Raw genomic sequence first — 12,392 nt, forward strand, 5'->3', positions numbered from 1 at the left:
AGATGTCTTTCTGAAGTAGGTTTATTTAGTTGAATCCACTGTTTCACTTTGAAGTGTTGGGTGGGGCTGCTCTGTGCCACATTGTCTTGATGCTTTTCAATAGTCTGTGTGTAGTTAATGGGCTTGGAGATGTATTTTCTTCATCATGTTTGAAGTCCCCCCTCTGACCACCACCCCCCTCCGCTGCCCTCTCTAAACACACCTCCCTGTCCTGCCGGCCTCCTCCTCCTCCTCCTCTAAGGCTACTTCGCCAGATGGTGCAGCCTTTTCTTTTGTTTACCCATCGTCCCTGAGTTTACCTTACTAACCCTTAGCTACTAAACTATGGAAACTGCCCAAACATCATCACCACCAGACACCGACAAGTAAGTCACTTTTATTCTCCCGCTGAGGGGCCCTGCTACAGCGAACTCACTAAAAACTGTTTTTGCATCCACCTTTTACTTTGCTATACCAGCTTTACAACTCAGACGTATTGAGTCCAGCTGTTATCGTTTGCTTTCTTGCTATGTGATGCTAAAATACAAATCGATATATGCACCCTGTTTTCCAAGAATACTTTCATAATTACAAAAGCAGACTACGTTTGCCGCTGACGTTCTGCTGAGTTTTGACACCTGTAGAATATGCTACTGTTGATACTTTTATCTGTGATTTCTCAAACTAACTTTTATTCAAGTTATCCCACATAACTGTTCTCTGCGTGACTGACAACTCGGAAAACCAATGACAGGATGTAAAAGTCTGTGTACAGCACCGTTACCGTAGTTACAGACCGACATTCCAAAGAACTGGAAATCAGGGGGCGGGACTACAGGTTAAGCACGGGTGGTTGCACTTTTGAACAGCGAGTCACGGCAAGAAACTTTTTATGGTAACTTTCGTGAATTGACAGAGAGAACGCATGCACTCCTGAGTGTAAAGTGACACATACACAGTTGTTAGTTTCGTTCAAAAGCAAGTATTGCAACCCGTTCTAACGTGAAGCTTTACTAGCATGTGCAGCTAAGCTAACAGTAACGCGTCAGCTAATCTCAGCTAACGGTAACTCTTTCTTTACTGATTTTTAGACATTGTTCCCGACTATTTGTGAAGAAACGGTCGTTAAACTCAAACGAAAGCCACAGGCAATGTTGATAAAAAGCCAAATTAAAAGTTACCGTGTAGTTCCAGTTATGGTCAGGGTCTGTTTAATTTACCTGCATGCCTGCCAGGTGTGTAAACGCCTCTGGTTTAAAAACATTACTTCCCATTGGACAGAGCTGCTCTGACTCCACCCTGTAGCATACAGGTGTGGCTGTGTGTTCAACCCCTTCATCTTATTAATATACCATAATAACTGTCAACGTTGCCATTAATGACAATATAATGCTTTCATTTGACATTTTTTTGTGTTTTAATAACTGTAATGAGCTCTTAAGCTGCCACATAGACCAGATAGAGGGCATGTTTGATCTGTGATATGGAAGCATCATGGGAACTAAGATGTATGCATGTTAAAGGGGAAAAACGCCCTTATTAAGCATTCCATCTTTTATATCTATGGCCTAGGAGAATTATGTTCATATTTGGGAACATGACCTATACCCTTCTCAATGTAAGCTTAAACTTGGTGTCATGAATTGTATCTACTGGAGCTGCTCCATAGACAATGAATAGGAGACTGATTATGTGGAGTCACAGAATGTTTGTTTTCTTTTTTATCCCAAATTGAGCTCTATTATATTTCTGCCACATAAAGTGTCTCCATACAATTCCCTGGGTGCTCTCAGTGTCATCTGTAACATTCCAAATCATTGTCAATGGAGCCGTTCCAGGTTTTATGCTGTACATGAATATTCACACATTTTACTTCAATCATTCTAGTTTTTGGACTGCCTGCAACCATAGGAATAACATGTATGTATTTTGAATATGGGAGTAAAAGGTGCTCATGGCTGACTTGATTCTGTTCTGTTGTGCTTCAGGTAAATGAGTCTATGAATTGGGAGGAATAGTGACACCGGGATGGGAATGCTACAGTAGCAAGGCCGTGCCACAACTGAGGACGAAACTTTCTTTCTCGCCAGCAGAGCAGTTTGAAAGGAAGACTCATTGGATAATGCCCTGCATTATTACTTGAGCAGAGCCTAGGGATGTATAATGACTAATTAAAACGTAGGCCTACAAATTCAATGGACAAGAGGAAGTTCCCTGGCACAATGTTCAGGCAAGGGGATGCGTCATCAAAAAGACGCCCGGTTGGTGGAAGTGCACCGCCCTCCTCTTCTATGCAGCAGGGTCGTATCCGGGCCGTGGAGGTGGCGAGAGGAAGAACTGGGTACGGCTTCACACTGACAGGTCAAAGTCCATGTATCCTCAGCTGCATCCTGAAGGGGAGTCCAGCAGACTATGTAGGGTTGCGTTCAGGAGACCACATCCTGTCTGTCAATGACATTAACGTCTCCATGGCATCGCATGAAGATGTCGTCAAACTGATCGGGCGCTGCACCGGTGTCCTGAAGCTGGTGATCGCTGAGGGAGAACGTCAGAGGCGTCACCATCACCACCACCAACGCACCTCTGGAAGTCGTCACCATAGCAGCAACACAATGGCAGCATCTTACCTGGACTCGTGCTCAAGTGATGATGAGTTGGATGCCTTCTATGACAATGGTGTTAACAACAACAACAACAGCAGGTCAGGCTGTGGAGCCCGTGGGGGTTGGTACAAACCCAAAATGGATTCTAAGCAGCTGGGCATCAACAGGGCGGAGAAGGTTGTGGCGGAGCTGCAGTCTGGAGGGATTTTCAACATGATCTTTGAGAACTCCAGCCAGTCCTCCAGCAGCTCCGACAAGGACAGACCCAGGGCCAGCTCATCGTCAAAGCCACGTCCGATCTCTGATCCAGAGTTGCCTTCGTATCAGAACAACTCCCGTTCCCAGAGCAACCCCAACCTGCTCTCCGAGGAGGAGATGGCCCAAGTTCTGAATGACGACTCTGTCTTTCTGGATGCTGACTTCCGCCATCTCCACCTTCAACACCATGAGGAAGAGCAAGATTTAGATGTAGGAGATGGGGGCGATTTTAGCCTAGAGCCCACCGAGGGCATCCTCAATGTGGGCATGATTGTTGGGTACCTGGGCTCCATTGAGCTGGCCTCCATAGGGGCGAGCTTGGAGAGCGACAGCCTGCAGGCCATCAGATGCAGCATGAGGCGCCTCCGGGCTGAGCAGAAGATCCATTCACTGGTCCTCATGAAGGTGAAAATGTATCTTTTGTTAACCATCTGATGATATATTTCTTATTCAGTTATTAAGATACTCAAATAGGCAAAGATATGATAATACTAATTTAAAAAGAAGTTCCACAATTCCACAATTAAAGTTAAGGATCTGCTATGGGTGCCTTTTAAAATGTCTCAGGAATATTTTTACTAGGGAGCATTTATGAGTGTTGCATAGCGTTGTTGAAACTTTGGCTTTTACTGTCATAATACAGCACATTTGCACTTCAGTTACTATAGTTACATTTCACTCGCATCTTCCTCCTTTAATGTTACCTGACAGCTTTATTGTCAGTGCTTACTATCTTCTACCAAATAAAACACAACAAAAAAAAGCAAAACCGACAGAAGATGTGAATGGTTTTCTAATAGAATAGTGTATTACATTTTTTAAATAAAATTTGCATTATATTATTTACATTTGAAATATCCAGCTATTTATTCATACTCTGATACACATCCTCTAAAATGGTTACTAACAAGCTTCTAAAAACACATCAGGGAGCACTTATGTAGCTAAGGGCCAATGGCATCCTAAGAAAATCCTTATTTTATACAACACAGTTCTTTGTGTGGTTTTGTCCTTACGAGGCACTTGAAAAGTAATTTTCTAGGATTATTGTATGTCAGCAGTTTAAACAGTATAAATATAAACTGTTATTGTCTCCTCCTTGTCTGATATTGTAACGTGTTAAATGTGTCCCACCAGGTCATGCATGACAGTGTGCGTCTGTGCAGTGACAGAGGTCATGTTCTGGCCACCTACCCTGCAGAGAAACTGGCCTTCAGCGCCTGTTGTCCTGACGACCGCAGATTCTTCGGACTGGTCACGATGCAGGCCACTGATGACCACGACGAGTTTCATTTCAGCTGTGGACGAGACGAAGAGGGCAGTTTGAGGACTTCCTGTCATGTGTTCATCGTGGACCCAGACCTCTGTCAACACCAGGTAACGTGATGAGATACAATAAGGGTTACAAATCACTCTTACTGTAAAAGGAGATGACATCATTTTATCATAAAAATATAAAAGACAACATATCATATTGACTATACAGATAAATACACAAGCCATTCCTTATAATAAGCTCCTATAAAAGCTTATATAAGCAAGTTTGATTTTTAACATTATATAGGTGTTTTTTAAGAGTTAATAAATACTCACATTCACTTTTTTTAGACCTCATAAGTTCTTCACAAGGGAGAAAAATACTTTTAAAAAAGGGAGTTTTACCTCTGTTCTTTTTTTGTAGCTGTGCAAATACAATACTTTTTCTAAATACCTTATAAAGTGGAATATGAATATACATTTTCAAAAAACTTGCCCAACTTCTCAAAGGCATGTAATCGCATCATAACATTTATGACAAATCTAAAATGCCAAATTATGATTTTAAATAAGGACAAATCTGTTCATAAATAAGAAACAACATTTTATATATAAGCCTTTTGTTTCTTGAGATTTCTACAGACACCTAAAGTTACTTTAAATGTGGGTCACTGAGGCTAATCAGCCAGATATATACTAACAACCAAATACATGTATGAATTTAAAATCAGCTAACAACAATTCAAACATGCTTATGTTTTGTCACTGAGAAAAGGGGACTGCATTGTAGAAAATGTCTGCCTCTCTGTTGTATCCTCAGGTGCATTCAGGTGTATCGAGGAGGTTCGGCTTTGAGTGCACCCCGGACCCCGACACAGGGGGCTGCCTGGAGTTCCCGCCCAGCTCTCAGCCTCTCCTCCAGTTCGTCTCAGTCCTCTATCGGGACATGGGGGACAACATTGAGGGGGTCCGCGCCCGGGCCTTCCACGATCCAGACAACGATGCCCAGCAGAACCACAGCACCAGCAGCAACAGCGACAGCGGCATCGGAAACTTTCTACCTGAGGAGAAGAGCAACAGAGTGCTGTTAGTGGACCTCGGGGGTCCTCCGAACCACAACCACATCTCCGGGCCACGCCACTGGGACAGCCCCCCTTCATCCCAGCAGGCCTGGAGCCCCACCCTCGGGGCCTCGGCGCCTCTCCCACCTCCCCCTCCTCCGCCAGCTCTGAGAAACGGCCACTACCGCCACGATCCACACCTGGCTGACCTCCCTCACCCTCTCCCCTTAGCTCACCCCGATGTCCCCGGCCGGCATTCTCGAGGAGTCAAGCCAAACCACAACTCACAGGGGAAGAGAGGAGGAGCTGTGGGAGGGGAGAAGAGAGGGGGTGGAGGAGCAGGGGTGGAGCCCCAGCGCTGGCTGCCAGTCCATGTGCTGAGAGACTGGCGGCAGCAGCACCACCACAGCCAACTCCAGGGCCTGAGCAGCGACCAGGAGTCCTACGCCGAATCCACCGACGGATGGTCCTCAGCCAACTGCAGCACCCTGCCCCCACCCATGAATAAGATCCCGGCCGACCGTTACCGGGCCCCGCTGGCCCCCGGAGACAACCTGCCAGCACCTGGAGGGAGCCAGCCTCCCCCTCCCTCTCATCCCCACTCCCACGCTCACCGGCTGGCTGCTCAGAAAGAAGAGTGGGCGAAGAAGCTGTTTGGAGACCGGGAGAGAGGGGGAGCAGAAAGAGAGAAGAAACGAGGGAACACAAAGGAGGGAGACAAAAAGGTATGTTTTTTTATCAAGTTAAGCCGATTAGTAAAACCCTTTATTTTCCTGCTGATCAAGTATTTTATTCATTCTTATTTTCATTTCATTTTTCATTTAATCGTTTATTTGGCAGGACAATGCACATTAATGAACACTTAAAAAAAAAAATGTAAATATGCCGGATTTTAGCTTGGAGCTAGTTTCCCTCCGCAGTCCCTCACATGACTTTTAACAACAGGCTATCCCAATACATACAGTGGTCTGTCTTTCTACAATGCTGCATTCAATACCGCTTTACCAGTTTGTTGGCTTTGGGCTTTTTGGAAGAGTTGTGTTAAAACTGACCATGAGATGAGAATCCAGGCAGCAGGTAGCCTCCCCCATCACACCCCCCTGCTGTGGAAAGTTACTCTGACTCCTGTGTGTCCAGGACTACGGTTTATTGAGGCCATAAATCCATCTGTGTTCGTCCCACTGCCCTCCATCGCACACTCTCACCCGCTCCTCTTCAGAGCCTCACCTTTAACTCTATCAGTCCTAGAGAGAGTTTCACTCAGATATTAAAACTTTTTGGTGGTTTTGTTGCGATTTACCTTGTAGTGCACCCAGAAAACATCCTGATGCGATCACCTCACTTGGCTTTCTCCCCAGACTTGCTACAAATGGATTGATAAGTTATTTATCCCCACTGCTCCAGTATCAGATCATGAATTATGTACAAGCCTGACATCTGCTTCACCTGAAAACCACCTGTTTCCCACCGTAATGAGACGCAACAGCAGAGCAGGCTTTAGACTGGCTCAATAAAGTATTTGTTTGAACTGGTTTTAGCCTTTATTTGCTGACAGATTAATTTTGAGTAATCAAATCTTCATGGTTACATAAATTGTGACTAACGGCGAAATTAAGATAAGAGCTGCAACGATTAATCTGCTATTCCATCAGCTGATCAAATGAAAAATAATTAAAAATATTCTGAAAATGAGTGGATATTAAGCAATTTTTTACAGCAAAAATGGCAGAAAAGGCTTTTATCAGACTCACATAAATTGAGATGGCCTGAATTGTATGTTCTACAATTATTATTAATGAATCTAGAAAATAATCAGCAGATTAATCGATGAATATTTTTATTTTGCAAATTAAGATAAATCTATAGTAAGTAAAAGAAGCAGAAATCCTTTTTTTCGTCCCACAGTGTGGACATTTCAAATAAAGAGGCAAGCACAAGTTAATGAATAAAAGTAGTCCAAAAGTTTCTTGAATAAAGGAAATACTATTCGCTGTAACAGGCTGCCACTCAAAATACATTGGCTGCATTTTATTTTGTGAGGACATACAGTGCACTATTGACTGACGGTATGTTGTTTCCAGACAATAGAGAGGAAGAGATAGAGAGCCAGAAATATCAAGCGGATATATCTACATTTCTGAATCCAAACCAAGGAGAGACTTGAGTTTCCTTGATAGTGAAGGAGGCTTGTACTTCTCCACGAGTATTGTTGGACAGACAGGTTCCCAGGGACCCCCAGGGGACAATCAGAGGAAGTGTTTATTTACCCTGGGCCGGGGTGGAGGCTGACAGTGACAGGAAGGTGGATGTTAACCTCTCAACAATGCCCTCTGACTATCGACTCCGGACTTTGGAGTTAGTATTCCTTCTCTCTTTACGCAGAGCTAACAGTGCGGCAGTAGCTCAGTGTGTGTGAACTTGGCTTGGGCACTATAGAGTTGCCGGTTCAAGTCCTGATCGGAAGTACAGAGTGGACTAGTAGCTGGAGAGGTTACATACATTACATCTAAAGAGACTTACAATAACTTCAATACATTAGACATACTTTTTTTTGGAGGGGGGGGGGGGAATTCGGGGTTATGTACCTTCCACAAGGCTGGGGATCGAACCACTGACCCTCTGATTGGTAGGCGCCAAATTACCCCCCTCAGCCACAACTGTTTCAGTTCACCTCGTTCCATGGGATCCAAGACACTAAACCCCTCCAGTTTCTTCCCTAAAGAGAGTACAGTATGTACTCACTAATAACAGATTATGTTGTGTTCGCCACATGGTGGCACTGTTCCGCTATCTAAACCTCCATCAGCCTTCTGCACTTTCCTGACCTCCATGGGAAACTAATTTAGAATATAAAACATAAAAAAATTAAATAATAATAATTTTCATCTTGACTATGCCTTTGAACCTTAAGTTCATCCATCCACACAGGTTTTTGATCTACTTACATGACAACATTGGTAAATTTGAGCAACTTATTGTGGATTTAATGTCGGAAAATATGAAATAAGGAAAACATCAAAACAGACTGAGTTGAATCCTTGCTCTTGAAATGTGATACAGAAATAGCGCTATATAAATCCCATTTATTATTATTAGTAATGGTTTTCCACCACAAATTGTAGAATTAAAGAGATAATAATTAAATGATGTCGTCTGTGCCTTCGAGGTAAATCTCAGCAAAAGCACCACCCAAATATTGGATCTCAGCGTCTCTTATTAAACCTTTTGTTTACCACACACACACACACACACACACACACACACACTCACTCACTCACTCACTCACTCACTCACTCACTCACTCACACACACTCACAGATGCCTCAGTATCCAGGCAACGCGGCCGGTCATCTCCTGATGAAACACTTAGACCTGCTCCTGATCAGCAGTCAGATTCAACATGTGTCACAGCGAAGCCTCTGGATCCTGTCAGCCTGGATTAATTACTTTTCAGTCAGCTGGGATCCACGGTTATCCACCCTCTCCTGCAGTATAAGGACATCTGCTTAATTTGTGAGAGCAGAAAGGAGCTGAATTTTTCTGTTGTCCTCTAAAGACAGAGGGACAGCAGTTGTTAAAAGGCTAATTGTAGACTTGTGAAAGCAACGCACGAGTCTCTTGGGTAAACTCTCTGGTTTACAGCACTTTGCAATGTGGTTACATCACTGTCAGATGGATTCAGACAATAAATCTTGATGACCCATGGAGTAACTTTCTCATGTGCTCATTTAAGGCAGCGGTTTATGGCTTTATTTAACCACTGGCCAGATTTTATTCCAGTGTGTGGGTTTGCACTGCAGTAGTTCTTACAAAACTGCGGTACTATCTTTAATCAGAAAGCAGTTAATTGCCAAGTAGGTTCACACATATAGGGAGGTTGCCACACTATGGTGTGTGTGATGGTGCCAATATAATCACAGTAAAAGGATTTCAGTTGTAAAAAAAGCAGATATAGAGCAGTTCAAAGGGGCCCTATTATGCTTTTTGTGGTTTCCCCTTTACTGTAGTGTGTTATATAGGTGTATGTGCATGAAAATGTTAAAATCCCAAAGTTCCCTCCAGGGGAAGTTTTTCTCCCACATACTGGCTGCCTAAAATGCCTCCATTGGACTCCTTTGTTTACTTTCGCAGCATAGTGACATCATTACGTAACAATCCTGCTTCTATCGTCTAGTGCTCCAACACTTTGTACGTGATAGGCTAAGGGGCAGGACATCTCAAAGCTGTTGACAAATCACAACAAACCAAGTCAGCTAACCAATCAGCGCAGACTGGGCTTTTGTTTCAGACAGAGGGTGAAAAGAGGTGGTGCTGCAGCACTTTTAAGCACATTTTCATTGTTCAATAATGAACCTGGAACTTAGCATAACAGAGCCACACAAAAAAAAGTAAAATGTTCAAATTTAAATTAACAAGAATATAAGTAGTACAGCATACCAGTATTTCAGTGGAAAAGCTGTGCAGTAATATCTAATAATGTAAAAAATAAATAATAATACATTTGTTATATAAAGGGAGTCAGTTAACCCAGTAATAAAACCACCTGAACCATATAATCCAATCCAATTCAAGAACACAACACACTACCTCCTTTGATAAAGAAGTGTTGTCATCACGTGTGTGTGTGTGTGTGTGTGTGTGTGTGTGTGTGTGTGTGTGTGTGTGTGTGTGTGTGTGTGTGTGTGCTCTGACTGTGGCTGCAGGGGTTGGCTAAATTATTATCTGGAACTGCAGGCAAAATAACAAGACTGTACATGCCTGCACATAACATGTGGAATGTAACATTTGAGTGGAAAAAGAAACCCATCATGAATGGACATGCATGTTTAGCAGAGGAATGCTTCTGCTCAAACCGCTTCATGTAAACACCCATGTAATACTGTCTCCATGTTGAGTTGTGTCTTTATACAAATGACACTTACACATTTACATTTCACACACACACACACACACACACACACACACACACACACACACACACACACACACACACACACACACACACACACACACACACACAATACACATACACACACCCACCCATATAAGCTTCAGTCATCATTAAAACGGGTTTGGATCAAAAGTGGAACAAAGTTATTGACAAATAAGCAAAGACCTTACCTAGGGGCTGCCATACTACATGTTATTTTACACAGTCCAATGTACACCAACAGTGTAAACACTGTAAAACCTCCATGCAGTAATACTATCGGAATAATAATAAAATGTGACTGAATTTGTATATGTTGGCAAGATGATTAGAGTAGAAGTAAATCCTTGAAAAGACAGCTTTAGTATTTTGCCATAATAGTCTGGAATAATAACTGAAACAAACTCAAATTATAAAGGCAATTCAAACACCAGAAACACTCTACTGGTTAAACTGTATAAACTATCGTAAAAAAAACTCTATAAAACTTGAGAAAAACATTAGCATTAAACATTAAAAGCAGTTTATAAAATGTTCGTTATTATATGTGATTTGAACATGGACAGATCGGTGCAGTCTCAGATGTGTTCATATTTGTATTTGTAATTGTTTATTGTCATGAGATTGTAGGCCAGTAGGAGTGACAGAAAGAAAAAGAGAAAGGGTGAAGGAAAAATCCTCAACAACCATCAATGTTATATCACTATTTTCACTGTTAATGAGGGAAATAGAGGGATTTATTTGACATTTGTGTTTTCGGGCAACTTTTAGCTCCACATTACAACGTCTCCTTTTCTGATCAACAGATATAGAACTAGCAACCTCATAGTCAGCTTGCTTCTCTAACCTCTCTGACCTCCACCTATATGTACTCTGTTACATATAGCATGTGTACTCATCATGATATATATTTTTTCTCTCCTCAGGTTGGTCGTTTCCGTGGTCTGACCATGGGCTTCCCTCCTCTCCCCGTGCGCTCCTCAGCAAGACGCTCCTTTGGACGCTCTAAACATCACAGCTTAGCCCGCTCACTGGATGACCTAGAGGTAGGACACACACACACACACACACACACACACACACACACACACACACACACACACACACACACACACACACACACACACACACATCACTTCCATTTGCCAACACAGTATGGAGTGTTACAGGCAGTGCTCAAGCTCAATCTGTCCTTTGTGTGATTGTCACATTTCAGCCATACCTGCTGCATCCACCTCTAATAATAGCAGCCCATGCGCATCATACATGCTCACATGACAAGTCAAGCCCTCTTCTCACATATTATCACCATGACAACATTCACAGTCATGGACAGAGACACTGTAGAGAAAGAGATATATTAACACGCTGGTGTTTATGGAGTTGGACTGCAGTGCAGCTTTGCTAGCAGGGGATTTCTCAACATTAGCAATGGTTACTATTTAATGTGTGCAGCCATATGTTTAGGGGTCGAAGTATTCTGCTGGCTGTGGGGCAATATGGCTACTCTGTTGCACAAATGTTACTTAAGCTCTCCTTTTAGCTGCGAGAGATTATCTGCTATCCAGTAATTTGAGAGCCATGAGTTTAGCCATAACAGTATGCCTATTTAGTACAACATTTTATAAAAGAGAACGTCTGCTAAGGCTGCTGTAGTACTCAGGCATGAGTGATAGCCTGCTGTCATGGCTACCACCAAATGTACACAAGGTTATGTTCATCTTAGTTGTGTTAAAATTATTGTATATGGAGTTGCAGTTTGAGCTACTATTTTTACAGCTTTTTAACTGAAGAGGCCATATTATGTTTTTTTGGGTTGTCTCTTTTTTGGGGGGTTATATAGGTTTTTGTGCATGTAAATGTTCTACAACGGCTTACATAAAATAAAAAATCGGTCCCACACACTCCCCCCCCTGCCTTAAACGACTCGATTGGACTCCTTTCTTTACTCCCGTAACACAATGACATCACTATGTAACACTTGCGCTTTTATTGGCTAGCACTCCAACACATTGTACGTCATAGGCTAAGGGGCGGGACATCTCTGAGGGGTTTACCAATTACATTACATTACATTGTATTTAGCTGACGCTTTTATCCAAAGCGACTTAAAATAAGTGCGTTCGACCAACAAATTACAAACTTGAGGAAAAAAGAATCATATAAGTACATCAGGTTTCATAGAGCTAAAACATTTCAAGTGCTACTCAACTGGCTTTAGATAAGCCAGTCCTTTATTAGTATATAAGTGCTTTGTTAATAGTTCTATCGCTCGAAGTGGAGTCGAAAGAGATGAGTTTTCAG

General features: G+C 42.6%; 1 protein-coding gene across 6 annotated transcripts in view; it reads left to right on the forward strand.

Annotated features, from left to right (window-relative positions):
* The first annotated feature begins 266 nt into the window (after positions 1-266).
* rgs12b (regulator of G protein signaling 12b) overlaps positions 267-12,392 on the forward strand; it is a 48,410-nt gene continuing 36,284 nt past the window's right edge. For 2 of the 6 annotated variants that reach the window (XM_010771862.1, XM_010771865.1), the window contains exons 1-5: positions 269-365; positions 1,968-3,245; positions 3,978-4,217; positions 4,918-5,883; positions 11,015-11,134. In XM_010771862.1, the coding sequence (XP_010770164.1) occupies positions 2,175-3,245; positions 3,978-4,217; positions 4,918-5,883; positions 11,015-11,134 (2,397 nt within the window). In that variant the 5' untranslated portion in view covers positions 269-365; positions 1,968-2,174. Of the gene's footprint in view, positions 366-718; positions 875-1,562; positions 1,598-1,967; positions 3,246-3,977; positions 4,218-4,917; positions 5,884-11,014; positions 11,135-12,392 lie in introns of those variants that run through there. The other 4 variants (XM_010771867.1, XM_010771866.1, XM_010771863.1 and 1 more) reach the window with 4 other exon arrangements.

Source organism: Notothenia coriiceps, unplaced genomic scaffold (genome assembly GCF_000735185.1).
Source record: "Notothenia coriiceps isolate Sejong01 unplaced genomic scaffold, NC01 NC01_scaffold00010596, whole genome shotgun sequence".
In the NCBI taxonomy this organism is placed as follows: domain Eukaryota; kingdom Metazoa; phylum Chordata; class Actinopteri; order Perciformes; family Nototheniidae; genus Notothenia; species Notothenia coriiceps.